The sequence below is a fragment of the Lipophrys pholis genome (assembly GCF_963383615.2).
Source record: "Lipophrys pholis genome assembly, chromosome: 15".
Taxonomy (NCBI): Eukaryota; Metazoa; Chordata; class Actinopteri; order Blenniiformes; family Blenniidae; genus Lipophrys; species Lipophrys pholis.
This window is the reverse complement of record NC_137642.1, coordinates 18,301,102-18,328,999: the sequence shown is the minus strand read 5'-3', so window position 1 is coordinate 18,328,999 and position 27,898 is coordinate 18,301,102. Positions and strand designations below refer to the sequence as shown.

At 43.3% G+C, this 27,898-nt stretch overlaps 2 protein-coding genes across 16 annotated transcripts; one reads left to right on the top strand and one right to left on the bottom strand.

The window, feature by feature from the left end:
* Positions 1–153: 153 nt before the first annotated feature.
* klc1b (kinesin light chain 1b) lies at positions 154–21,796 on the bottom strand. Of its 15 annotated transcripts, XM_080481866.1 has the most exons (18): positions 18,893–19,162; positions 17,575–17,613; positions 17,324–17,451; positions 15,468–15,735; positions 14,633–14,863; positions 13,828–13,909; positions 12,944–13,172; positions 12,748–12,835; positions 12,060–12,161; positions 11,532–11,705; positions 10,949–11,048; positions 9,633–9,685; positions 9,370–9,437; positions 8,566–8,674; positions 8,002–8,154; positions 1,255–1,379; positions 1,098–1,155; positions 154–979 (listed from the first exon to the last, which is right to left on the bottom strand). In XM_080481866.1, exons 4-18 carry the CDS (start codon positions 15,714–15,716, stop codon positions 905–907), a joined length of 1,896 nt encoding a protein of 631 aa, XP_080337992.1. In that variant the 5' UTR covers positions 15,717–15,735; positions 17,324–17,451; positions 17,575–17,613; positions 18,893–19,162; the 3' UTR covers positions 154–904. The 15 variants fall into 15 exon arrangements, 12 of the variants coding, with proteins under 12 accessions (XP_080337992.1, XP_080337990.1, XP_080337986.1 ...); XM_080481864.1 differs by lacking the exon at positions 17,575–17,613; XM_080481860.1 differs by lacking the exons at positions 17,324–17,451; positions 17,575–17,613; positions 18,893–19,162 and adding an exon at positions 21,659–21,718.
* Positions 21,797–23,278: 1,482 nt separating this feature from the next.
* Positions 23,279–27,399, top strand: mrpl2 (mitochondrial ribosomal protein L2). Its single transcript, XM_080481966.1, has 8 exons — positions 23,279–23,396; positions 23,954–24,037; positions 24,133–24,298; positions 24,497–24,638; positions 24,833–24,948; positions 25,027–25,137; positions 25,976–26,049; positions 26,133–27,399. Exons 2-8 carry the CDS (start codon positions 23,966–23,968, stop codon positions 26,340–26,342), a joined length of 891 nt encoding a protein of 296 aa, XP_080338092.1. The 5' UTR covers positions 23,279–23,396; positions 23,954–23,965; the 3' UTR covers positions 26,343–27,399.
* Positions 27,400–27,898: the final 499 nt, after the last annotated feature.

Sequence of the window (27,898 nt, the reverse complement as noted above, 5' to 3'; positions counted from 1 at the left end):
AGCAGGGAAGAAAAATATAAGTTGTTGTGGTGGGGGGGGGGGGGGGGGGGGGGGGGGGCAAAAAAAAAAAATTACAAACATTCCAGTTCCTTTAAGTGGCTTCACTAAAACAATGCAATCAATGATAGGAAAAAAAACAAAACTCTGAGAATTGTGCAAAAAATCTATATTACTTGACTTAAATCACAGTAAACATGAGAAAGTGTGCTGGCAGACCGATCAGTGCGAGCACGTCGCCCCATTATCTTCACGTTGCAGTGGTTGTTTCTCAGATGGAGGATAAACTGCAGGGAAAAACAAAAACACCTGATTTCAAAGCTGTGGAAGTCAAAGTAGCAGCTGTTTACCACCCAAACCATGTCAGTAGGATAAACCCGGTTTCCCAAAGCTTGAACACCTAAAAAAAATCTCAACAGGCGAAAGTAGGACCGTTAAAATGAAAATAAAATATATATTTTTTTTTTTTTTTTTTTCCCAGAGTAATTAAGTCAGCTTAACATTCCCTCACTCTCACTCCATTTCTTTTCTACGGCCTGGAAAGCTAAAATCTAAGCAGAATCTTGTATTTACAAAAATAAAACAATCAAATGGCACAGGAAGTGGAAAATAACTGGAGAAACAAAGGCGCACAGGCGACACTATGGCAACAGGTGAAGTCAAAGTGCAGAGTCTCGGTGATGAGGAGGAGACAGAGGGCCGGGTGAGGTATGTTAACCAGCGCGGGGAGGCACCGAGGCCATTGCTGGGGTTAGATGAACCGTCGGAGGAAGACTTCCGTTCAAACGAAAATGTCTCGTGTTTGGTGGTGATGAGTGGAGAGAGGCGAGGGCGGGCTCTTTGGGTCGGACGCTGGCTTGCCGAAGGAGCGGAGCATCTTTGGGTGCAGTGGGCAGACACCTGCGGCTCAGTTCCCCGTGTAGAGATCCACCGTGCTGGAGCTCAGGCCCCGGCTCTCCCTGAAGTTACCGGGTCCTCGACTCTGTCACACACACACACACACACACACACACAGGGAGACGCGAAGCCACCGGGGTCAAAAACACAAACTTTGAAAAAGACGAGAAAGTCAAAGAGACCCCGTCGGAAGGATTCCTCACCTGGAAGGAGTCGTCGCTGGTCTTGTTCAGGTAATTCAAGGACGCGGCTCGCTTCATGCTGTCGGACAAGGAGTGAGAAAGAGACGTTAATGGAAGCCGGCGCGCTCTCGTCCGTATTCAGGAGCGGCCACGCCGTGAAGGAGCTCAGGTCTTTTACTTGGTGCTGCGGGGTTCAGGCGGTCCGTTGCCCTGCAGTTTCTTCACCAGCAGCTCGCTGCTGCGGCGCAAGACGTCCCTGAGCTTCCCCAGAGAGCCGCTGCGCTGCAGGGCGCCGCTGCCGTCCTGCAGACACAAAACACACTCACACGTCATTAACGGCAGGTCCTTTTTCCAAACATGGTCTTCGTTCTCTCAATAGGGTTGACATGGTCAAATTCAATTAATAGTCAAATATAGAGTTGAGATGTCATCAGGGTTTAATAGATCCTTTTAATATTCAACCCAATAACACTCAACATTTGATGTGCTCTCAGTAGAGCTGAATTTTACTTGAGTCTGCTTCATTCTACAAACAAATGAGTACCATTAAATCCTCTCCACCTCCTTGGATACTCCTAGTTTGCTTTCAAAGAAAGGCGACAGGACCTTCGACAATCCCCCGATTGTAGGCGGAGGAGAACACACCCACTCAAAGAAATAACATCAGGAGCCTTAAGGACCAAAGTCATGGACAATCATCCATGTCGGCCCTAAACTCCCGAGTGTGTTTCTTTGACAGGTGCAAATTAAATTCTGACAATCTGGGGTCAGGAGTCCTCAGCTCCGCCTCCAACTGGGTCCTGGACTCCACAAAGGAACATGGCAGGTTCTGTGTCGTCTCTGAGAAAATGAGCAGTTTTCCTTCTGGTTCAGTGATTGAACCTGGAATATTGTGGTTTTTAAATGTACGAAGGCTTCAGGATACGAGCAGTGAAGTTTTCTCAGTAGGTTTACGCTACACAGTAGGTTCAATGAGTATTGCTTTGTTGATTCATCCATCCACCCATTCCTTCATTAACTGCCAGCCTGTTTAATGAAACACCAGCTGCTCTAAAGTGTACCGAAAGAGATGACTTTAAACATACAGCCGACACTAGAAGACCTGGAACATTGTAGAAAATTACAAAGAAGAAATTACCTGCAAGGTTTGAAAGTAACTGCTATTCCTAACTTGTCCACTGGAGGTCGCGCGGTTTCAGTGACAGTAGCAATGGCAGAACGAGGAGGCGGCTGTGTGGCCGGGGCAAGTTTATTAAAACATGTATGAGATCAGGAGAGAAACACTGAATTCAGGTTGGTTGAATCAGAAGTTGAGAAGTTAAATAAAAATAAAAAAAAGTCTGTTAAATGTGAACATTTACAGAGTGTACTCCGACTTATTGAAAATCGGTGATGTTATCAGTTTTTTTGTGGGTGTAACTCCAATACCTAAGACCACCAGCAGGAGGCGTTGTGAACAAACCCAGAGATTTAAACTAGTTAAGATGAAGTCAGAGCTCCTCTGTGTCGCCCTGCAGCTCAAACTAAACACCAAGTATCAAGTGGTGAAACTCTTAAGTTCATGTCACATAGAGAGAGAAACACAAACGTCACAAATGAAAAACTTTATTTGAGAATACCAACAAGTGTTGATGCAATCATCTTCACAATGCAGAATGGTAAATATAACGCAGTACTACTTACTAAGATAGTGCTTACAGAACTTACCATTTATATTCTTTCGCTTTATGAAACTGAAGTCACACTATATAGATTTATATATACGTTGAGAATAGACAGTTCAATAAATAAGCATTCCACTAACAACAATATTGCAATAATTATGTGGTGAACACAGTTGAAATCTTTAGTTTGGATGTTGCATTAGAAGTATAGGTGGTACTTGTTGGAAGGAATGAAGAATCAAGGCAAGTAGCATACTGAAAAGCCGTGTAGCGAATGCACTTGTCAAATCTATAAATACAGTCTACAATTACACTTCCAAGATGTTAAGGTCATTTACATTCAGTTAGTTTAGACATCTGAAATAGCAGGTTGGGTCAGGAGGAAACACTCGCACTGTACGTTTGGTGCTTAAACACATGATTCTTCCACCAACGTGACAACTGTGTAAGAAAGAAGCACAAAAAAAGAAAAAGAAAAGAAAGGCAACACACTCCATTGAGCTTTGTGTTCAAAATACAGTATCCATAGTGAGACTGGGCACTGTGACGGTACCACCGGAAACATACACAAGTACTAACACTACCGAGGGAGTCCAGACACGTGTTAAATCAAAGCTTCTATTTTTACAGATCAAGCCCATTTGGTTCATTATTTTGAAATCCGCCTTTAATAATATCGTCAAGCGATCGTTTGCGCTCCAGTCTGGACTCTGGTGTCAAAATTCCCTTTGTGAATGTGTACAAACCGTGACAGCGTCAACCATCACACCAAGGACACAGACTCCAACGTGGGTTACCATGGCAACCACCGCTCTTAATGAACCCGCCGATCTGCCGTCAGCTTTAGCCGACCTCCTTGTTCAGGTCTTTAACGACTGAGAAGCCTTCATATTCAGCCATGAAAATAAGCAAACGTATCAAAAATGTAAACAATGTCATACAAAATTAACAGGAAATACGTCTATAAAAACAAAACAAAACAAAACAAAAAAAGGCAACACTCCCTTCTCTCATCACTGACAGGCCTGCAGGATGTCACGTTACACAGTACCATTTGATCGCAACAGAAGATGAAAATAACCCTTGAAAACAGTTTTAGTTAAAAACTAAAAAAAAAAAGAAAATCAAAGTACTGTTATGGCTAAATACAGGCACCAGGCTGGAAACTTTAAGGTGGATGTTCAAGCAAGAGAGGCCGACGCAGAGCAGCTGAAGTGATCCGTCTGTAACATCTTGAGTCATTAGTTACCCCCCCGCCCCCCTTTTTTTTTTAAAATGAGCTTATGGAGTGACGTCTGGATCAAACACTCATCTCCATGTTCTTTTGACTGAAATCAACCCTGCTCCTCTAACTAGCCAGAAGAATGAACAACGCTGCCACGACAAACTGCTAACAGGTGCTGAAGAGAGAAGGAAAACGAGCCGATGACTCCCCCAACACCGGAGATGACTTCTTTCTACACGCTAATAAGTGAGAGTCTGAATTGACTATTTCCGACACGGGTTAGTGAGTCTGGAGAGGGTGAAGAGAGTGAAAGAGAGATGAGAAGACCAAATGTCCCAGCAGATATCAGCTGAACGGGAGGGAGAGGAAGAGGAGGAGGAAAGAGGAGGAGGGGGGGGGGGGGGGGGGGGCTGCTCTGAGTCTCTGCCGCAGGCGGGCACCGCGAATGGTAGACGAGCTGTTGGTTTGGTTGGGACAGAGAAGGCCAGAGGGCACGACAACACACATCCTGTTGCTATTGTGTTGGGGAAGGAGAGAAGGATGGAGAGGGAATCTTGATGGCTTAGGCCTGATAAAAGAGAAAGAGAGAGAAACAGACAAAAAGACAAAAAAAAAAAAAGGGCACACATTGTAAGATTAGGAGCTCTGGGTCGGGCTTCCTACGCTTAGACACCTACACTGAAACCCAGCTTCTCTCTCCTCCACCAGATTCACTGTAGTAGCTGCAGCTTCTTAATGTACCGACTTTAATATTTTAATCCACGGGAATACGAGCCGAGTGCTGCGACAAGCAGGTCAGCGACGCAGTGGGCTGGTGGCTGCAGTCACTTGTGACTCAGCAGTTTTGTTTCTGTCCTCCCGGGGAGCCAGAAAGCTGGATTTTTTTGGCACGGCGCTCCCGGCCATTGAGTGCACACTGCAGACGTTGAACATCTGCAGGCGTGCCGGCACTGAAACGTTACGAAAGCAACGATACAGCTACTACACTGATGCTGAGACACGAACAGAAAGGTGTGTCTGACGAACAATGACAAAAGTAAAGCTTAACAACACAGTAGTGCTCTGTTACCTTAGATAACCTCTCCTAGTCTTTAAACCCTTCCATATAAACCCACCCAAGCTTTGTGTGGAGAGAAAGTTGAAGAGGGAGAGTACAATCCACTGAATGAAAGGAGGAAGTTTGTTTGACAGGCTGATTGGTTGTCATGGCAAAAGGAATCAACAAGAGAGCAGGTTAGTGAAAAGAAAACAACAAAAAAAAAAAACACAAGGGGGGAAAAAGGATGAGAGCATGCAAACTAAAACAGGCAACACAGACTGGGGCTACATCACACACACATACATGAAGCCGATTAACCTGAACACAAGCACAGACTTGCTGACAGCCGTCATCTCACCACTGCTATCCCTTGGTCACCTGGAAACTTAATGAGCTCCCGGAATAAGGCTCTTAAACTGGTCTCGACTACATGATTTAATAATGAAGCAGGAAGACCAGTCTGTGACCTGGCTCTGCGGCCTCGGTGAAGAGTCGGACAGTGAGAGTGGAGAGGAAGAGACGAAGTCATGCGTGAGCAACGTATCGGAAACCGTGAGTGATCTGACCGAGCAGCAAAATAACTACATGAAGCAGACTTTCAAAGCTGCACGTCTTCATTACTGTAAGTTAGCAGATATAAATGAATGGATGGATGGATTTGTTACAACGTTTGGTCAAAAGCACATAATACCGCCATTAGCGCTGACAGTCGGTCCAATGCAGAAGAACATCACAAATACATTTCATCTATTTTACTCAGTGGCTTGAGTCGATCCTGCTTTCGCTGTGGTGTGAGTAATGAAAAGCCAGCAAACACCCTGCAATCCCTCGCATGCCGTCACGCGTCCCACAGACAGACAGACGGGTGCACGCTCGGGACGAACATGCAGCTCGTTACTCTTAGCGGCGGTGAGCTGTTGAAGCGGGCGGTGTTATGCACACGTGCGGCAGAGAAGCCTTCGCATTCAGGCGTTGGGTTAACGAATAAATCTCCTCAGTGTGCAGAGGAGAGGAAACGCACAGCGCCCATTAGTGTGCATGTTAGGGCTGGATGATGGCAAGCTGCTTTAACATTCGAAGACGGGACTGAATTTGTACTGCGCGTAATTGGAATTTTACAATTTGGCCGGATCAAAACATCAACTGATGAACTTTATCTTAAAGTTATGAGGCATCTACAACAGCTCAAACTGAAAATTGTGTCATATTGTCTTCGTAAACAACTAAAACTGTGATTACAACTTAAGACAAAAGTGTTGCAGACGTCTGCAGAGATGAAATCCGAACTGTAGAGTCGTGCATGTTTTTTTACAGAATGTCACGAGTGGCTCATTATTTGGCTTTTCAACTGATGACTATGACATATTTAGTATATTTAGGGATCATGAATTGACACATTTGACTATTCCCCAATCGTGACAGAAATGCCACAGGATTCACTACAATCTGAGAAGAATTCAAATTGTAGATTTCCTCCAATACGCATCCAGTCGAGCTATTAAATGTTAACCAGGCTTGCCATATGCGCAGAGCAGGCACTGCTACATGCATGTCTGGACGGGGTTGGTGCAGTGAAGGGTGTGGCTCCACTTTAGTGAGAGGGAGAAGCACAAGCTCAAACGTTGCATCCTGCACACTCCTGCGCTCCGCGGGTTATATGAGCGCCAGAGGAGCAGAGAATTACGTGCGATTTTCTTAGCCTTTTTAATGAAAAACAAAATGTGCCCAAGGCCAAAAGGAAACCGTGCAGGAATACGAGTCACAAAAACAACTGTTGGCTGAGAGTGGATACTGCGATAAGACAATAAAACAGCGGGACGGACCATTTTATGTAATATCCACCGTCCAGATTACTGTGGCAGGCAGATGAGCGTGGAGGATATTAGGCACCTCATCACTGATGATCACACGACATCCGAACAGGGATTTAATGGCTGAGTGCGCGTCCCGTGCGAGCTGATGAACATTTAATGAGCAGTCAGGATGCAACAGACCGAGCTTGTGCCTTTTTGTTACTGTTCCCTCTTGTGCAGAAGCAAAACCACCGGGTAGTAAAACAAGACATTCGGCCTTCATGGTTCAAGCAATGATTTAAAAAAAACAAAAAAAAACAATAAGCAAACATGTAGTGAAACTGATGCTGTCAATAACAAAAAGGGCGGCATGCCAGGACACTCAATCAGCTTTAAGTTTTTGTTTTATTTTCAGTTTAATCTCAAAGGAAGAGCGCACAGAGGAGCACGTGGACGGGTACAGACACAGTTCACCGAGTGCAGCCAAATCTGAGTTGACGTTTCACTAACTGGGTTATAAGTAAAGAGGCAGAGTCACTTTGTGGGAATGACGAATGACCGATATGATAAACATGAGTGAAGTAATGGATTGTAGTTGATTCATCTTAACTCAACAAACCAATCCTGGTTCTGTTGGTCAGCTGTACAGTTCTAATTCTATAAATCTGTATGTGGAAAATATAGATAATGCAGATACAGTTTTATTGAAAATCTAATCTCGAAAGGCAAACTGACTGAGTGAATCAGGATTATTGAAGGTGCTGAAGCCTGTCAGTGTTGAAGTTCTGGTAATACCGAGTCAGGTGCTGAAAATGTCCCATTTTCTCTGAAGCTAACATTCAACAATACAAGTTCAAAGTTGAAGTTAAAATTGTTTCAAACACTCAAGGTTTTGACCTTTTGTTTTATCCGATCTGGGACTCAACACTGACGTCGGTGATTAGATTATGACTGTCCTCGTAAAATAGGTCATGATGGTGCTTTCACGCTATTCGACCACAGTGACAAGAGCTTCATCAGCTTTCCAGGAAGGGGGACGCAGCTTCCTGCTAAAAGCTCCAAGTTTCCTGCTCGTCTCCTATTTTTGTGTTGAATTAATCTGTGGGGTTTTCTGTACCAGTTCACACGCTGCAGTATCGCTGTGCTGCTCTTCCAGAGAGGCCACTGGGGCGTGTTGACTCGAATAAAGTGGATTTGTACTCACCCCGTTCCACTCCACGCCCATACTCACTTCCTCGCCGGTCTCGGAGCCGCTCTCATACTTAACGCTGGTCAGGCTGTCCCTGCTCCTCCGCCTGTCGCCCTCTGTGTCTTTCAGGATCTCCACCACACGTGACTGGTTGATGGGGTCGACGCCCTGATGAGCACAACATAGGACCGACAGTGAGAAGTGGCTCGGGAACAGGCCTCGGCGCTAGTCGTAATGTGAAAGGTTTAATGGAGGAGTGGTATTATTTGTTTTCAGTCTTTTTTTAATGCATCCAAAAGCAAAAAAAAAATCTAATAAAAAGGAGACGTTGTAAATGGCCGTGAGTTTGTGAGATGGGAGTGATGTTAAATAGAGGTGAAGGCTCGATGGGGGCTATCAGTTAGAGATAAACCACTTACTGTGTTGCACTGGATCCATAGCAATGTAGGGAAAGGGAAAGAAATATCATGAGTTTTGCGGTCCTCGCACGAGGAGCATCTTCAGAATTGAGAAACACAGGAACTGCCAGGTCGTCGGCATGCAGAAATAGACAAGTTTGAAGCGGGAATTGCTGCCAACCTGCTTGCGAGACCTGGCGGCGCACTCCTCCAGGGTTTCGGCGGCCTCAAGTTTTCCCTGCCGGCGGTACAGGGCGCCGAGGTTCTTCAGGGTGGTGTTGACTGTGGGGCTGGATGTCAAAGAGACAAACACAAGGACAGTTACTGGAGCTCATATGAGCAGCAGGCGGATCTGTGTCCAGCTGATATTCTGGGGGAGAATAAATGAAGCTCAGAAATGCGACAAATAACGCCAGACCAAATAAAACGTTGTCACTGAAACAGGAAAACGCAACCAGTTATTGTTGTGTGTCAAGGTTGAACTGAATTGTAAATGTTGAGTGAGGAGGTTTATATGGATGTAGCGAGGAAGGACACGCAGGTGATCGGTGTGATGGACGACGCTGGAGAAAATGATCTGCTGTGATAAGCCCAAATGGGAAAATACTGAAAAAACAAGTCGCAAGCTAAATTATTTCTAGCTTTCTTTATTCATGTTACATAATAATGGCTTATAAGTCATTAGAGAAGATGTGAGTTGCAAGTCTGCAGTTTTGTCTGTACTGTTTGATTAACTATTAGAGACTTTTGCATTTCCCGTTTTTGACAGCGTGGATGTTTTCTCCTTGCTATGAGCTGGCCATTTATTATTTTCTTACATGTTTGGATGATTTACATGAGAATTTGCCACATTGATGTACACTCAGGCGTCACATTAGAAGCGAAATATAAATGATTGCGAAAACTGAACAGCATTACTTTGTCATACAAAGGTCCGATAAAGTGTCTTGACGTCATGACTCAGCGTGCTCATCATCAGCCTCACCTGTTGACTTTGCAGGCCTTGTACCAGCCACCGTACTCTCCGTATGGAGTGTTGTCTCTGTGCTTGCCCTGGAAGTAAATAAGAAGAGAAGCGGAAGAAAAACATACGAGGGCAGTTAAAACTGGACTGACAGCATTTTTCTTGTGTTTACCCATAACAGATCATATGTCCTCTCGAGCTTACATTGTGTGTGTGAAGAACGTGCTACGCCCTGAAAAGGGATAGAATTGTACTTTCCAACGAAGTTACAGAAAGTCTCTCACCTTGCTCATCTCCTCTCGTTCCTCTGCGTGCATCCAGATGGGTTTGTTCTCAGCTGCAGAAAGACAGGAGACATGCTCGACTCACGGGACTAGAAAATAACTGGGAAATTAGTCTCTGTGGAGTTCTAATGAATTCGGGATTCGGTATCGTTACTCTCCTGTCTGGGAAACCAGCATTTGGCTCTCACGGATGGAGCGACCCAGTTGCCAGCAGCTAGTTTCAAAACTGGCCGGTTAAGATCTCATCAGCCAAAGATCTGACATCCCCCAAACACAAGTAAAGAATGATCCACAACAGGAATCAGCAAAATCTAAGCTCAGTGATCATGTATGAAGGTTTAGACTACTGGAGTTCTTCAGGGCTTCGCTCCTTTCACTCTCCATCCATTCATGTCACCAGCGCTCGCAGTAACATAGAGTGTTTCGGCAGATGTTCCTTCCTCTCCTCTAACCACTGTTAGTCGTGTGCTTGTTCTAGAAGGATGGTTGAGTTTTTCTACATAAAAGTGCCACGACACTACTGTGTTGTAATTGCCATTACACAAATCGAACTGAACTGAGGCACTGATGGTGTTTATTCATGTAGGAAGGACGGCGTGTCTATAATACAGCCCAATCAGGTCAGTGTCTCAGTACTTGTGCTGAAGCCATATGTCACTTCTGGATTGTCAGTGTTTAGCCTAATGCTGCAACTAAATGTGACAAACCTTTCAGTAAAAAAAAGAAAAAAAATATATGTAATATCAACTTGTTGAGGTTTTCTTTCTTCATTTCAACTTCAAAGATGCCAAAAGGTTTAAAGAATTTGAAGTAATATTGTGAAGCAACAAGCAAAACTAAACCAATGTGAAAAATGTGAGATGTTTTGCACAAAAGGCGTTAGGAGTGAGGCATTATGCCCAATCACTCTGAAAGCATTCAATCTAATCCCTGGATGAAAGCCAACAAAAGGCTTAGTTTGAGACCAAATAGGAAAAAGAGTTATTTTTCCAGATAAGAAAACTCTGAGTCCTCTGAATGGTGAAGGTTATACCACGGTCCTTTTTAAACCATCTGTGCATCACTGACTGCTCGCTGGCCTGAGACAAACAGTAGATGGAGAAATCAGACAATGATGGAGAATACATCAACGTTTCATCAATTCATACCAACAGGCAGATTAATGGAACTCGATTGTTAAAGTATTTTTATTGGGAGAGTTTTACTTTTTCTTTAACATTCTCAAACAGGAAGTCTCCTTCAGAATGTACTTGTTTGAAATGCTTTCATACATATACATTGAAAGAGGTTTTTTTTTTTTCTCCATCAAGCCTTACCATCAACAGATCCAAACTCTTTCTCATGAGCACGAGTCAGGATCTCTTTGTACAGAATCTCAGCCTCCTTGTATTTCCCCTGTTTGAGGAAGCAGGATGCCTGAGAGGAGAAAAGAAGTAAAAGTATGTTTTAGTTTTAGAACGTTCAGCTTTAATAGTGCCAAAATAACCATTTGACTGCACATTATTCAAACACACTGCAAGCTATAAAACCAGCTCCTTCACTTTACATGCAGTCTTTCATACAGGACAGTGGGGGAAGAAGCTGCATAGAGGTGCTTTAAGAACTGAAAAAAAATCTACTTTATGTGATGAAAACTCAAAGAAATATTGCTTGAATAGCACTTAAGAGACATTTCAAGGAGCTTCATTGCAATCAGAAACCAATTTACATGCTCAACGCCCCTGCAAACCCAGGCTCAGGCTGACGGAACATGAATGATTCGGTTCAATATAAAAGGTACACTCTGTCTGCGTTTACCTTGGCACAGTCACAGCTCAATGAGGACAACATTGCCTATCCTTGAACAACATTAACAGCTTTATAAATAAAAGTTCTAAGATGTTATTTGCTCTTTCTCACCAGGTTGTTCTTGGTTTTGGCCACGTTGGGATCATCTGGGCCCAGCCTGCACTCGTAGATCTCCAGAGCACGACAGTAGTAATACTCCACCTCCTCGTACTTGCCCTGGTTCTGACACAGCAGAGCCAGGTTGTTCAGCTGTTTAGCCACATCCGGGTGGTCCTTCCCCAGGACCTGCAGGAGACCAGATTGTTCTGAATTAAAGTTTGTTTTTCCTTTCCTCTCGGTACCTCTGCTGATGCAGCTCCATATCCTGTTGCTGCTTTCACCAGGCAGCATGTCAGCCTGCTGCAGGCACTCAGGAGATCTAATAAAAGGACGGCTGATCAATAGTGAGGGTACAGAATAGAGCTTTCAGGAAAAGAGAGACTCTCTGTACTGTGCTGAGCTTGGTAATTTGTCTTGTTTCCTATCCATATCCTGCCTCACTTCCCCAATGCCGGTTATCCATTTTCAGCTGTGCTCTCAATTAAACCCTCCACTGACAAGGCCTCAATAGCAGTACCGTGAACCAAGGGTATGGCCTACCTTTTCTCTGATCTCCAGAGCTCTTTTACACAGAGGCTCAGCCTCCTTGTACTTCCCTCTCTTTCCATAAAGCACAGCCAGGTTGTTGAGAGTTGCAGCAACCTGGACACACAGAAGCATAGGAAATAAATCATCATCAATTCACATTACAAACGTTCAGTTACAAAAGTTTAAGGTTGTCCAAGGACCTGTCGAATCACAAATCAAATGTCCAAATCAAGCTGAAGGAGTTCACATCTTTCCTTGCTTTGTCACAAACAGACTGCGAGAGGAACAAAGTTAAATTGTGCGTTAATGGGTTCCTTTCAGGCTTCCCGAGGGGTTTCAGTGCGAGCCTGTAAATCGATTCTTCTAAATTTGTTCACAAAAGAGCTACACGGAGCGTCACTTTATCTTTTCCCAACTGCAGGGATTCTGTGATTTGGTTCATGCTGATGTACAAGCAGACAACCAGCAGTTGTGATTGATCAGTCTGACCGTCAAAAATCCATACTTTAATAGAGGGGAGAAAAAAATCCAATGAGACTGGCTGGGTGGACCAGTACACAGAGTACTGTGCCGTTATTGCCATATTGACAGAGTCTTTGAACAATCATGAACTGACAGCAGATGACTAATCTGATCCGTCTCAACACTGGTGAGTCGAACGCTTCAAAATATGGTCGTTATGACAACGATGGAGGCTTACAGCAGGATGGTCTTTGCCGAGGGTTTTTTCACGGATGGAGAGAGCATCGTTGAGCAAATGAGCCGCTTCTTTGTACTTGTTTTGATCCCTGTACAGATAAGGAAAAAAGAGAGAAGCAGGGTGATGAACTTTAAATGATCTACAAGAACGCTCCTGTCTCTCTAAAGCTGATGTATTTTATTTTTTTTCCTCTAACCTGTAGACCAAGGCCAGGATGTTGAGCATGGTGGCCACGTCAGGGTGGTCATGTCCAGAGGTCTTCTCCAGGTCCTCCAGAGCTTGCTTGCAAAGGGGCACGGCCACTTCGTACCTGCCCTGAGAGGCATACTGGATCACCAGGTTGTGCAGGGTTCTCAGACGGGCAGGGATCTCATAGCCTCCCTGCTGGGCAGCAGCCACCGCCGCACTGTTGTGTTGGTGCGGCACTGTGGGACACACACACACACAGCAAACGTTCAATATTAGAAACACTCTGACCTACTGGTGTCATGTAATGCGTTCAGATTAAGGATAATATTTTCACTAATGACTGTCCCGTCATTACATGAACGGTCAGGTCAATCTGATTCAAGGTGGATAATACATTCTCTATTTTAGGTAAAAAGCATGCTAAATATACAGATGTAAATATAACAGAATGGGCAGTGAGGTAAGCAAATATTTGCTCCCTTACAGATTTCTTATAGCGTTAATGACACTTAGCAAGTCAGTTAATTAATTCATAAAATATTTTTAAAGCCGAATGGTTTATTTCTCCAGGTTGTCCGTCTGATCTTAAGAACCGTTTGTTGATTTTGAACATGCGAATGTGATGAAGAAGCAAAAACAGGCAAAATCTCGAAATGTGAAAATACTTCTTCACAAGACTTTATTATCAGTGTTTCTTTTGTTTCACTATCTTAAATTCTAGTCATCTAATATTCGCTAATCGCAGTCACATATCAAAAGAAAAATCTGGTATGAACACAAATTTCCAGTTTAAATGAAGAATCTCTTTGTAAGAACTGACTCACCAATTAAGAAAATGCATTAATGAGTTAAACCATGGCCCATTCAGCGGGTCTGAGCTGCTGTACTCACTTCCTTGGCCGTGCTCCTCCTCATCATTAGGGAAGAGATCATCCAGAGAGTCCTTGGGCGTTTCTCGGTCCTTCTCCTCCTGCTGAGGAAACAAAAACACACCAGTGAGTCAGATTCTCTAAAAAAAAAAAAACAGTGTGAGAAATGGAAGACAATTTTATTGACCAGACTTTAAAAATGACCAAAGACATAAAATAGGGACGACACGCCGATGAAGGATGACAACCTCATCAGTCTGTTTTATCATATCATTTATGTGCAAACCTGGTAGATAATATAATATCAGAGAAAACCACAATTTGTCAGGGAATGATATCTCAAGTGTACCTGGAACTGATTATATCAAAGTACTATAGTATAAGCAATACATTTAAGCATTAGCTTGAAAATTGTTTGAGAACTGAGGTTAAACTGCAATGACTCATGTTTTTCAAAGACTTGATTAACGCAGCAGTCTGGTAAAGGTGAGAAATATGATAAAGATGCTTCTAAGGCAGGAAAAGAAGTCTGAGCACGATGGTTTCCTGCTGAGTGAAGCAGTTTGTGGAGGCAGGCGATTACAGCATCGTTTTGCGACTTAGAATTTGGTCAGAAAACACAGTGATTCATCCTCGTCACCAGATCAATAAGCATCCCGCTGCAGGGGCTTATTCCTGGAAGGCCATGCAAAAAACAACAGCAGCAGCGTTGTGCCTCCTCTAAAAGACATCATTGATTATTTTGTGAACTTCAGACTACTGTTTATTTTACCAAAGATGCTAAAACGTAAAATGAATTGAACTCTTGATAGCCTATTATTACTTACAGTGGGTGAGACGTCCTCGTCATATTTTTTGAGCTGGTTCATGAACTCCAGGTGCTTCTTCTCCTCCTCCAGCTGGGCCACGCTCTGCTCGCTCTTCTGCAGCTTCTGCTGGGTGTTGGCCAGCTCGTCTCTCAGCCACTGGTTCTCCTGGCAAAGCCTCCTGACCTGCGCACGCAGCTTCTGCTTCTCGGACTCCACTGCGTTCAGGTGGTTGGACAGGGCCATCATCACCTGGGACAGAGACAGCATCGAAGAGCAATCGGGTTTAACGAAGGACAAACTGAAGCAGCGGCAATGTGGCAGGGCACTGGCTCAAGCCGATTCTGCATGAATCATGGTCACCACATGAGCTCAGTATAGAATGAGGAAGCAGAAATACTGGAAGGAGACGACATGAACTCAAAGACATGCAGGTTAAACAGGAGAATTCAAATAAAGATTACTTCTGTTTGTCAGTTGTGGCACCTTCACTCCCGTATGATTTTAACATTATCCCGAAATTTACTGGGACAAAGAAAACATCCAATGAAATGCAAATATTTTGAATTGTGGTTACTAGTTATGTTTGATTGATCATCCCTGCTGAATCTCTGTAAATATAGCTAATAGGAAAAGTTACATGTTACATGGTTAAGCTACTGTCTCTGTGTCCCTAAATTTCTTTGCATGTTTTGACGAGACGTTTATAATAAATTGTAATCTTTCCACACATCAAAAGGTACGCCCACAATCATTTACCATGTACACTTGAGCTTTTTACCTTTTATCATCATTTCTTTTTATATGTACTAAACATTGCCCTATAATGTCCTCAGATGTCACCAATCGAGCTCACCTGTGCTTCACCCAGGCCCAGCTCGATCATTTCCACCGACTTGCGGAGCAGGTTGGACTTCTCGTGCACCAGGTTGGCCTCCTCGTCCTTCTTTAGGCACTTGATGGTCTCCAGGAGGCTGTGGAGGATAGAGTTGTGCTCGTTCTTCAGAGCCTCCAGGCCCTGGATCACCAGCTTTGTGTTGGAGATGATCTCTTCCTGAGAAAGCTTCTCCAGCTTCTCTTCCCGCGGATACACCATGGTGGACATCTTTGTAGCTCAAGGAAACCTGAAAAGGACTCGAGATGTTAGGACAGGCTGACTCACAGACTTTGGGAACATTTATAGAGCAGCAGGAGAAACTGCTGCCACATTTTTTGATAGTCCTTCAAAGACGCAGCTGTGCTTATCCACCATTCAAATTTACAAAAGTGAGAGCACAGATGTCTAAACATGTCTCATTCTTTTCTCTCTCTTAAAGGAAAACAGAGCTTTAATTTGAAAATGACCTCTTACATGAAAACAATATTCGTTCTTTGCTGTTGTGACAAGATGGAAGCTCCTCTCCATTTGTAGTCACAGATGTCATTGTCTGACTGTGCAGATTACACACACCACATCATCTCAGTGCGTCGTTATGAGATCACACACACCTAATGAGAATATGAACTCTGGTTTTATCTCAACAGCTGCGATAATGGACTCCAATTTGGGTACGAAAGTAGGAAATTAAAAACAAGAGGGTTTCATTAGGTGTAGAAATCAATAACACTAACAAGAACAGTAGTTACAAAGCAAAGGTTAATCTAAAATAGCAACACATTACTGCCCTGCCAGGATTGAGTGAACGAATGGCCACATACTAAATGAAGGCATGCCTAGCTGAGGGCCAGAGGACAAATTATGCAGGTGGAAAGACTGCTGGGATTTGGCACCTATAATAAACTGTGGTTGGGAGCGGAGCGGGGGCTGCAGCGTGCAGTCTATCACTGAGCACACAGATGCTGCAGTGTGGCTGGCTTCTGCTGCCAGCACCCAAACAAGCCAGCCATACCGGCTGCATGACTTGCTCAGAGAGTCAAGGAGACGATGACCCGACAAAAGCCACGGTGACACAGCTCAACAGCTGGCAGAGTCACTCACAAAGTTTCATACATCCTGTGATCTCCAGAAAACTCAGGCTTGGAATAAGTGCATGGGACAAGTGCTAATTCCCCCAAACAGTCTGAAGATAACTCGTGACTCAACATGGTGCGACACTTTTGGCTACATTGAGCAAACGTCACAGGAAAATGTGACCCTGCCCTACCAACTGGAGTCCAAGCAATGTTGAGCTGGAGCATTCTCTGACAATGGTTAAGAATATAGGAGCTTGCCTCGCAGTAAGAAAAACACCAGCTGAGAGCCATCTGTAGATAAACATACTGCACCATCAGTGAAATGCTCCCCTTGGGTTTAGCATTCCTGCTATTGTCTCATGAAGGAAAAGATTGAAAAATTATTGAAACATCAAAGAGTGCAATAGAAAGCATTTTTGCCAAGTACTGTAAACAACACAGGTAAAACGGTCTGCACTGAGTCCTATTGTAGATATATTAAAACTGCAAAACCTGTTTGTTGTCTTCTGGAACAAACAGCAAAAGCAATCCATTTCTAGGTTGTATAATATCAAATAAAGAAAAAATTGTCATAAACAATGCACAACCTTTGTTGAGCTACATAATCATTTAAGTTACACGTGAAACCTGGCAAACCAATTTAGTATTCTCTCCCTTCAGAAAACTGCTATCAAGGTCTTAGGATGTGTTCAATTTTTTATGTCCCAACTTAAAAACTGCCACTGGCAATTAAACAAAAACAACTACACAGTTAGTTACCCAGTAATCATGAAGCTATGCATGGCACATCACATGATCCCAGTAGAGCGACTTCTGTTGTTAGAGAGACAACAAGCAGCCTGAGGTATCCACTTCAGTCGAGTGGCGACGGATGGACATTCGGTCAGCTTGTAGAAACAGGTTTTAAGCAGGATGAGAGAACAGCAAATGACCACACATAGAGAGATTGTGTGTGCACTCGATAATCATATTAATGAAATATCCTCATGTGTGAACAAATAAAAACAGACCTAACAGAGGAGAGAAATGGCCACAGGGCTGACACGCAGCTGCAAGAAAACAGCAAAATGTGCTCTGGGTTATGATAATCAGCAGGCAAGAAATGACATGTAAACGGTATGCAGTGCACATAGCTGATAATAAAACTGAATCAATACTCCATGAAAGACTATTCAAAGGCCAAAAATATATAAAGTTGAGCTCTTATTTGCAAGGTCAGAAAGATGTCTGCTTCATGCATTAAGCTGCATGACAGTGACGCAAGAGGAGATCTAAATAAATTCAAAAAGGTTCAACGTTTGCACAGAGAGACACATCAGCCTGCATCTTGATACCAAAGCTGCTAACATCTGAGCATGTTATGAAACGTTTTCTTCAAAAGGCGAGGATCAGACAGCTTATTACCCTGAAGAGTAACCGAGTCTCAGCTGTTTAACACCTGTACGGATGAAAGGCCGAGGAGCCAGGTGTAAACAGCAGCTAATAAACAGAGACGCTCTAATGTGAGCAAGCATAGTTCCCTTCATAATTCACACTGAATCTTGACTGAAAGACTATTCCTTTAGCCAATTCAAGCTAATATTTTTCAAGCCTTTAAAGAGCCGAGATAAAGTCCAACAGCCTTGTGTTGTTTTTCCTCTGCAGACTACGCCCTTGAATGAATCTTTAACATGAACCTTTTCCGCACATATGTGTGTTTAGTAACAATTAAGTATAAGCAATCATCAAATAGGAAGATCAAAGGGAGCAGTCAGAGCAACTGTAATTAATGATGACCAGAAAATGATCACTTCTAAACACAAAACCACCACAGAGCTGCCTGGATAACATCAACAAGCACCTGATCTAAACACGCCCGTCTGCATGGCATTACATATTTCCTTTACTCTGGAGTTTATCAGAAACAGCCTCATGATCAGGTTCAGTGATGATTAGGATCAGGCATTGTTGGCCTTCTATTAACACGCAAAAAGTAAACACAAGCACACGAGGAAAGCATTTTCTCACAAATCCCTCAGCTCACAGCTAATTCACCTGCTATTTTCATACACATGCAGCACAGATAAGATACCGTGCATTAACAGATGTTCCTGTCTCTCAATGCTACTTTGCAACAGATGGAGAATCTTATAAAATGTGGCTTAAAAAGGGACGTGATTTACAGCTGCAATCTAAAGCTATTCTGCTGAAGTACTTAAACACATGGTTTTTATAGGGCGAGGCCCTGTTAACGACTGCAAAATAGGAAACGGGTGAAGATTCATTGTAAAGAAATAGATTGCTTGTTATAATTTCCATTGCTCGGGCCCAATGGACCAGAAAACAAACCTCCAGTTTCAGTGGTGGGTCAGAGCCTCATAGTTTGGCACGGAAAGCTGATGAAATAACGTCTCCTCCACCGGCAAGAAGTGCTACACGCCCACAAAGTGCATAGTAAAGCTGCTATCCTCATCCAAGAAGTCCTTGCTGAAATAAAAATGAAGCATGCCGTTTGTGTAACGGAAATGGAACCGGACAGTAATGAGAGCGATTAGCGCTGATGTTTGCGAGGGAGAGGAGGACGGGAGCTGCCTGCAGGATGATGGTGACCTTCCCACTGCTTCGTTAGAGCAGCCAGCATCAGCACGGAAAGCATATCGAGAGACGGGCCCGCCCACAGTGGGTGCGGAGGAGCAAGTTGGATGGGGGGAGGGAGCCATTCTCATCCCTGCTCCTCTCCTCTGAGCTGATCAGGCACAAAGGAGAAGGCCTAATGAGACACAATGGAGTAACCTCAATGACACCATTCTGACTCAAAAGGAACAACAAACGCCGCCGAGGATGCAAAATACTCTCAAACATTTCAACTCAGTCTCTTCCTGGTATGTTTGCTCACACAAAGCTGAGCCACTCATCCTTACTTTCATCAGTATGACCACTGAATTCCTGACAGTGAAATCCACAAGAGACTCTACTGGAGAGGAAAACATGGCTAAGTTATACAGGTGCACAAACACACACACAAAAGACTGTGATAATGTTTACACATATATATATAAAAAAAAAAGTAAATAGCAATCATCCACAAACATTCTTATATAATATTCAGGGCCTGACTAAATTCAACACTAGATGGTCTGTAACAACATAATTTGGGCTATAATTCATCTATACTTTCATCTGAATAAGGAGATCAGTTATTTTCTCAATCAATAACTTCTGTGGTCTTTAAAATGTCAAACCAGTGAGCCAAAAGCTTAAGATGCAGCTTTAAATATCTTGTGGCTTCCTCAAAACCAGAAAACAATCGGGCTGCAACGCTGGATCAGATGATTAAAAATAATCGATGCATTTTTTTTCTCTGTTGGTCGACTAATGAAACAACTCATTGCATTTCTTAATATTACTAAACTTGATTAATTTGAGAATGCAACATCACATTTAACACTTAAGAGAGAAAGATCAGCTGTGAGATGAACCTCAGATGAACAAATAGATCCAAACAATTGTTAATGCACCTCAATATTTCCACTCTGAATCCATTGGTGCTTTAGAACAAACAGACTCCTCAATCTCAGCTCTCAAACCAAATGTTACATAAGCTCATCCTGCTCAGTCCGCAGGCTTGGCACAACACCAGATATTTTAAGGCTCTCTGGAAAAAAATATCATTGCTTGATTCGCTGTTCTTTATGTACACCTTGAAGTGATTTTTATGGACAACTTGATGACTAAACCACGCAGGAGGCTCAAAGGTCATAATACCGCAGCGATCACAGCACTTCCATCTCAAGACGAAGAGACATGAATAAGAAAGACAGCTCTGTGTTTAAATAAAGAACTTGGTGGACTTTGTTTACTATTTCATTTCCCTCCCAGCAAAGACAATCATTCTGTCTTGTTTGCTCTCCGGACATCATCAGTGTCCAACTCCAGAGAAGCCTCAAGACTTGTATGAGTCCATCTCCTTTTGGCTATGAATACCAACATTCAACCTGATCTTTCTTATCGTCTCTCAAGTGGATTTAGATTCAGCACATTTATCTGACAGACAAACAAAGAAACTTTAACTGGCATGTGATTGCATGTTTACAGCTTCAGATTTTAGGGTATCAATGGCATTGAGGTTTTTAGAGTCTGATCATCACAAATATGTTGGCTATTTAAAAAGGGCGTGGTATTCATGTTCGACCTGCTTAAAGATAATACAAAGAAGCCCATCATCCCAAAGAGGTTTTTCCTGTCTGATGCGGTTTGACACTACATGATCACCATCTCTCGCGCTGGTTCCTGCACGAACCAGCAGTCCAACACGATGGCAGACACAAAGAAGAGCCAGCACATCCAGGAGGGTGTGGCAGCCCCTGAACAACCAGAGGGGAAGTGCCACGGACACTGTCTACACTCATCCATCACTGAAGCTGCTGGAGGGCTACCGCGACCTCCCTGCCGCCTGTCTGAGAAAGATCTGCCAGGATGAACTGAAGACGATGGGCTGTGTGTGACATGTGGAAAATATGACACCTGTATCAACATCACAGCTCCTAAAACTGTGCCAGAACGCAGGGTCTATCATTGTCGGGCTAAGAAAATAAATAAATAAATAAAAAATGACTGCCTGAATAATGCCGATGTGTTTTTACGTGGTGTTGTGGTTACACAACTGGAAAAGGCCAGACGCATAATAAAAGTGAATTCATCATAAATCCACCGGGCAGCTGGTAAAGCATAAGACGCAGACGCTGATTAGCATTATTTATACACAAAACCCGATCGACCTTCGCCTGAAAGATTCTCGAATGCCACCACGGCACTGTTTCAGTTGCCATTTCATTCACTCGGATCATTTTGACATGTTTCTTGGACATAACGCCATCCGTTCAGCCGAGCTCCCGAGCGGCGCTCTCTCGTCCGTTTGGACCGAACAGCTAGCTCCCCGGCTAGCCCGTTAGCCTCACCACTCCCTCGGCAATAACAGCGAGTTTGTCCCGCTTGAAGCGCAGAGTTCAACATTTCCACTCACGACATCTCGAACCGACAACGCTTAAAGGCACGCCCGCGTCGGACGTTCGCGTAGTTATCGAAGCAGACGGTAGAAATACGGCTTTCACTTACCGAGAGCTGGACTGACGGCTAACTCTGTCAGCCGCTTCAGAGCCAAAATGTCTCCAGCACGGCAGGTTTTTCCCACAATCCTCTGCGGCCGAGTTTGTGCACCGGTGACGTCATGTTTTGTTTTCGCCCCATCTATCTATCTATCTATCTATCTATCTATCTATCTATCTATCTATCTATCTATCTATCTATCTATCTATCTATCTATCGTGTGATATTTTATTTCTGTTGTTTGGGGAAAGCCATGAAAGTAAATGTTAAAAAGGTCAGTTTTTCCTCATCCAGTCACATAGACATCCTCCACTCCTTAACAATATACCAATAAGGCTGTATAGCGGCAGCCTCTGGTTGTAAGTGTAAAATACTTTCTCAATCGTCTATAGAAAGCCCAACCCTCAACCCTATATGTTTAAAGAGTCATTTTTACTTAGCAGCCGAAATGCATTGAAACTTTCTTCAGTTAAATATATTTCAAAGCCGATGCTTTCTATTTTTTACTCAAGTAAAGGAGTTAAACATCCCCGTTATTTTAATCAGTCTTTTTTTCCACACGAGTATCTGCACTTCTCTGTGAGTACTTCTGCCACCTCTGCTACAAATTAATTTAAAGTGTCTCTTATTTGTGCAACTAAAGAAATCACTAAACTTCTCATACTTGAGTGTCATCCTGGTTTATTTGTATTCCTATTGTTTAATTCTCTAAAACATGTGCACCATATTGTAAACAATAAAGTGCAATTCAATACTTGATCAGAGCAAAAACTGTGGCCTCAGGAAAACGGGTGGTACCAGGAATGACATGTGTTGAATATGAGTAATGAGCTTCTGAGCACTGTGTTGTAACTCCACCTACGTATTTCTCTGAAACAGTCTGTGATTAATGTTCCATGTCACTTCTGTCATGCTAAATCCAATCACAAATGCAACTAGACTTTTTATGTTTTGATGGTATTTCACCTTTCATTGGAAAGATCTCATTCATTTTATCTGAGTAGTCTGGAAGCTCTATAGGTTTATACGGGTGGAATCATTAAAAGTACAATATGTAAAATTTTTGCTTTTATGTACTTCATCATACAATCAAATAATAAACTGAGTGAGACTAAATAATAATCATAATGTTATTGATGCAAAGACTGTGTTATGATGCGCTGCTTTTGTACCTGCCAAGCCCCTTCCCAGACGATTTAATCATCCCCTTGGTTGTTTTTTTCATCTATTTGCTGCGGTGTTCTGAAAGACTGTGTTTGGTTGACACTTGATATCACGTCTTTTAATTTGTTGGGGCTGTTTGAGGGATTTTGTTCCCTGCATATTTGTGGTCAATTTATTTGTTTATACGTAATTATGCAAGTGTTTCCCGTGTCCTTGAGTCATTTCCTTGATCCAGGGGTTCAGATTATTGCAGACACAGTGAGGGAGATCTGTAATCTGAGCTGACAGTGCTGCCACCTAGAGGCCAACGTCAAAACAGTCGTTGGGAAATGTGGTTAAAGACGGATTCAAAACAAATACATGACAATCTACACCTTTCAAATATTTTAAAGACAATATAAATGGTATACATGAACGTGCATAGCGTGTACACTATTCTAAACACACACAATGCAATAGATAAATACAGGGACTACGTCATCAGTGTGCGACGCAGCGTGCAGGATGGTGAAGGACATCGAGAGGAAACTGTGGATGGAATAAAGACGGGTTTACATGTTGGTTTAAATCGAATCAAACTCAGGTTTGTGTCATGAAGTTAACATGAGACGCGGTGTAATCTGCGTGCCCTCCATTGAAACAGAAAACGAATAGAAAGCCAAAGTAATCTGAGTAAGACTAGGCTAAGCTAACAGGCTAACCGACGCTGTCATTGAAAATTATTATTGTATTCCCATAAACACAAATACTAAAATGTAGATCCCTGCAAGCGTAAGCAGAGAAAGTCACTTTGGTAATTACTGTTTGATTGACTTCATCTGTGACTTTACAAGTGGTTTTGTATTGATATTGTTTATTAACTGGATCATTGTTCCTGTTTGTGAATGACAGTCTCTGAATACATACAAGTTGTGCCAAATTTAGAATTAGATGCTGATTTTGTGGGATTTCTAGAACATGCTCAGACTATTATATGACTAAAAGCCTAACATCCATTTGAAACACATTTTGAGGCCATGCATTGCTAAATTGAAATAATCTTGATAACATATTTTCATTAAAGGTTTAGCAGTAAAATCAGCTGTTACAGGAGACTACGTTAGACCTTTCAAAGCATCTCACTCTCCTCCCTGCCTGCAGGACAGTTCAGTGATGGCGGTGTCCTGTCTAAGTCGAGCTCTGCGCTCCCTGACTTTGTCCCAGCCGGGTCTGATCTCCTCACAGGTAAAAATTAAACATCTGCCACCTCACTCAAACTGAGTCACATTGTCAGAGTTTACCAAACAAACTATGTGTGTTTCTCTTTGTGTTGCTGGCAGGTGGTCGCCCGGTCAAGGGGACCTCAGATGTACAGTCTAGTGGGACAGTGCAGAGGATTCCTCACCACAGTGCCTCTGGAGCAGAACAGGATCAACTGGAAGCAGAGGGAGAAGTACACCATCAAGCCCATTGGGATGAGAAAGACAGGAGGCCGAGATTACACAGGTAACCACAGCCGCTGGTTTTTACGGGAGGTCTTTTCTTTTAACTTGCATTCGCTGAGATTTTCAGACATAACTTGTCATGAGAATGGTTGTAGCCTGTTTTCAAAATTCAAAACCGAGCAACGAAGTCAAACATTTTATAGCTGAAAAAAAAAAAAAAAAAGCACACAATTTGTTATTTTTTTTGTTCACTACACAGGAAAAATCCGTACCCATGGTATCGGTGGAGGACACAAACAAAAATACCGCTGGATAGACTTCCAGCGATTGCGCTACGAACCTGAAAAAGCGGGCCAGCCTTTTGAAGAAAGGGTGATTGAAGTCCGATACGACCCATGCAGGTAAGCAGCTTCACACACACACACACACACACACACACACACACACACACACACACACACACACACACACACACACACACACACACACACACACACACACACACACACACACACACACAAACGACTTCCATCACTGTTTATAATAGAACGATGAAAAACAGGATTGTGTTCTGAATGGATTTATGTCCCTTCAGGTCTGCTGACATCGCACTGGTCGCAGGAGGAAACCGGAAAAGGTGGCTCATCGCGACAGAGAACATGCAAGTCGGGGACACCATTAAAACATCTGAAGTTATCGGGCGCATGGCAGGTACGAGACGGGCGATAGGCCTGTTAGAGCTGCATCGAGATGACCGAGGTTAATATCGAACAATGTCTGACTTTGCAGTGTCGGCCAATGAAGGCGACGCCTACCCGCTGGGAGCTCTCCCTGTTGGTACGCTGCTGAACAACTTGGAAATCCAACCAGGGAAGGGATCACAGTACATTCGAGCTGCAGGTAATTGAACTTGATAAGTCTGTACTGCTACATCTACAATTGAGCCATTGTTGATCACTTCCCAGCAAATGTAATATTGGATCTGGCGGCAACATGCCTTAAAAACTTTCATGTATAATTTTTCTCAAATATCACTTTGCGACAAGAAGTACATATATAGTCTAAAAACTATGGTGGAAGACGCCACAACCTGCTGTGATGATCCCTGTAAAACAAAGCAGCTGAATACACACTAAAGAATATGTAGTAACCATAAGATTTACAAACGAAAGGAGAAAGCAGATGTATAGAGCGTTGTGATTCCAGTGGCTCCCAGCACTTCTGCTATTCCTTATCATGGCCGCTACTTAAACACTTCCCGGGTTAAGGAAAAATAGATAGGAAAGGACATAGGAGGGACAATTCTGATGTGTCCCGATTTAAAAAATATATATAATTAAAGTGCTGTTCCTAATTTGTCCACTTGGTGTCGCACTGTTTCAGAAAATAGTGAAGCAGCCTGGATTGAAGTGTATAGTACGGTGGCCCAGAAGGGCCAACAACACAACACACCAACAAAAGCCGCAACACAACAACATAAACCGCAACACACCAATAAAAGTTCTTAAAAGTTCTCCGACTGCTGCATCCTTCCAATGTGGCTCTTTGTTGTTGTGTTGTTGGCCCTTCTGGACCACCATAGTATAGTTTTCTGAAGTGTCATTTCATGTAATTCTTGTGAGACCTACAGAGAAGATGGATTATATTTAAAAAAAAAAAAAAACAACCTAAGTGACACAAATCTGTGAATAGACTTTATATTGAGCCACTAAAATCTGATTTCTTTCTTTGTTTCGAGGCACAAGTGGAGTTTTGCTGCGCAAAGTAAATGGCACCGTGATTGTTCAGCTGCCTTCAAAGCAGCAGGTTCAGGTGGGATTATCTTCCAAAGGATTACACTTGTTTTAACATATTTTACCGCATTAAGCTAAATCGCTGTGTCAACACTCTCGCAGGTGCTGGAGACGTGCATGGTGACAGTCGGGCGCGTCTCCAACATCGACCACAACAAAAGAATCATCGGCAAAGCTGGTCGCAACCGCTGGCTGGGCATCCGGCCCTCGAGCGGCCTGTGGCAGAGGAAAGGAGGCTGGGCGGGACGCAAGATCAAACCGCTGCCTCCCATGAAGAGCTACATCAACCTGCCCTCCATCTCCGCGACCTGACGCGGGAACCGGCGCGCGTCGCCGTCCCTCGCTCTCTCTCGTGACGCGACTGTGGAACACGAATAAAAGACGAGCCATTTGTACAGAAGATTAAAAATTTTATTAAACACAACTTGCTTGTGAGAGCATGGAAAGAAACAAAAACAATATAAAAATCCAAAACATATTTACATCTATTGTAAAACATGCAGAGTAACCCATATTTTTTGAGTGGTAAATTTAAAAATACTGTCATGTCATTTAAAATAGGGTTGGTTTTTTTTGTGCAAAGACACTGGGAGGCATTTCAAGTAACAGGAGCAATGAGATGGCATGGTGTTTTACTGTAGTTTGACCAGTAAAAAAAAAAAAACCATTAACACTGATGTTAGGGTTTTGTTTTTGTTTTGCTGTGCTAGATTATGGTGACAGAGCATGCCTGCTCATTGGTCCAGTCTTGTCAAACACCCCCATGCTACCTCTGATTTAGGGCGGGAAAAAAAAGAAGAAGAAGAGGAGAACTCAAGGTCAAATACATTGAAATATGCTTGTTATGTAATAGTTTCAAGGCTAACCCACATTAACAAATTCCGTCAAAAGCAGCTCTGCCCCTGGTAACACTGAAAGCAGCCCGAGTTAAAGTCGGCCGGTCAGGAGAACTTGGACTGTGTGGTCACGGGCAGAACAAATGGCGGTAGCTGCAAAAATTTAAGTGGCAAAACATTAGGTAACAGACAGCCATGATGCTTTTTCACACCTCAAAGGGCCTTCCAACACATCAGTAATAAACTCATCACACCAGCTTTCTTCCCTTGACCATAGGTAGTGGTTTTGCATTTCAAATATAACAACTCTCATCACTTTATACCCCCCCCCCCCCCCCCCCCCCCCCACACACACGCACACGCGCACACAAAAACAAAGTGTGTCCCAAATTTGAGCTACAATTGTGTATAAAACCACATGAAAGTGCATTACAAAGTGAGGGAACTGTATGAGATATAACATACCTAATAGTGTTTGCATTGTACAAGACGACTTAATGAGTTCTGGAAATATATTTGGCATTAATGTCTAGAAATAATAAGATACACTATTTGTGCTTTCAATTTACTGGAAAAGGGAGGGGGGGGGGAGGGTTTGCAATTCACAATAGTATATTCTTGTATATATTTATATACAATACTTTAAAAAAAAAAGCCAGCCTATCAAAGCTTGTAAAGTCTTCACTTTATAAAAAAGCAACCAACTCACACAGAAGGCCCTTTGTCCAAAGGTTTCCTATTGCAAAAGGTTCACGGTAACACTATTCAGGGAGTACCATCAAACACGGAGCACACCTACACAGACACACGTTAGGCAGTGACTTGGACATCTGTGGCGGAGACTTCCGCTCCCTCGCTCGCTCCTCGTGGCATTTCAAAAGCAACGCTCGCGCTGCGCTCGACACGGCTGTCATGGCGTGTTTCAAGTCGAGCCGTTCTGCGTCTGTGACGGTCCTGGAACGGGGGGGGGGGGGGGGGGGGGGGCTGACGCGACACTGACCCCGGCGGAGTGGTTCGGGTTTACGACTCGCA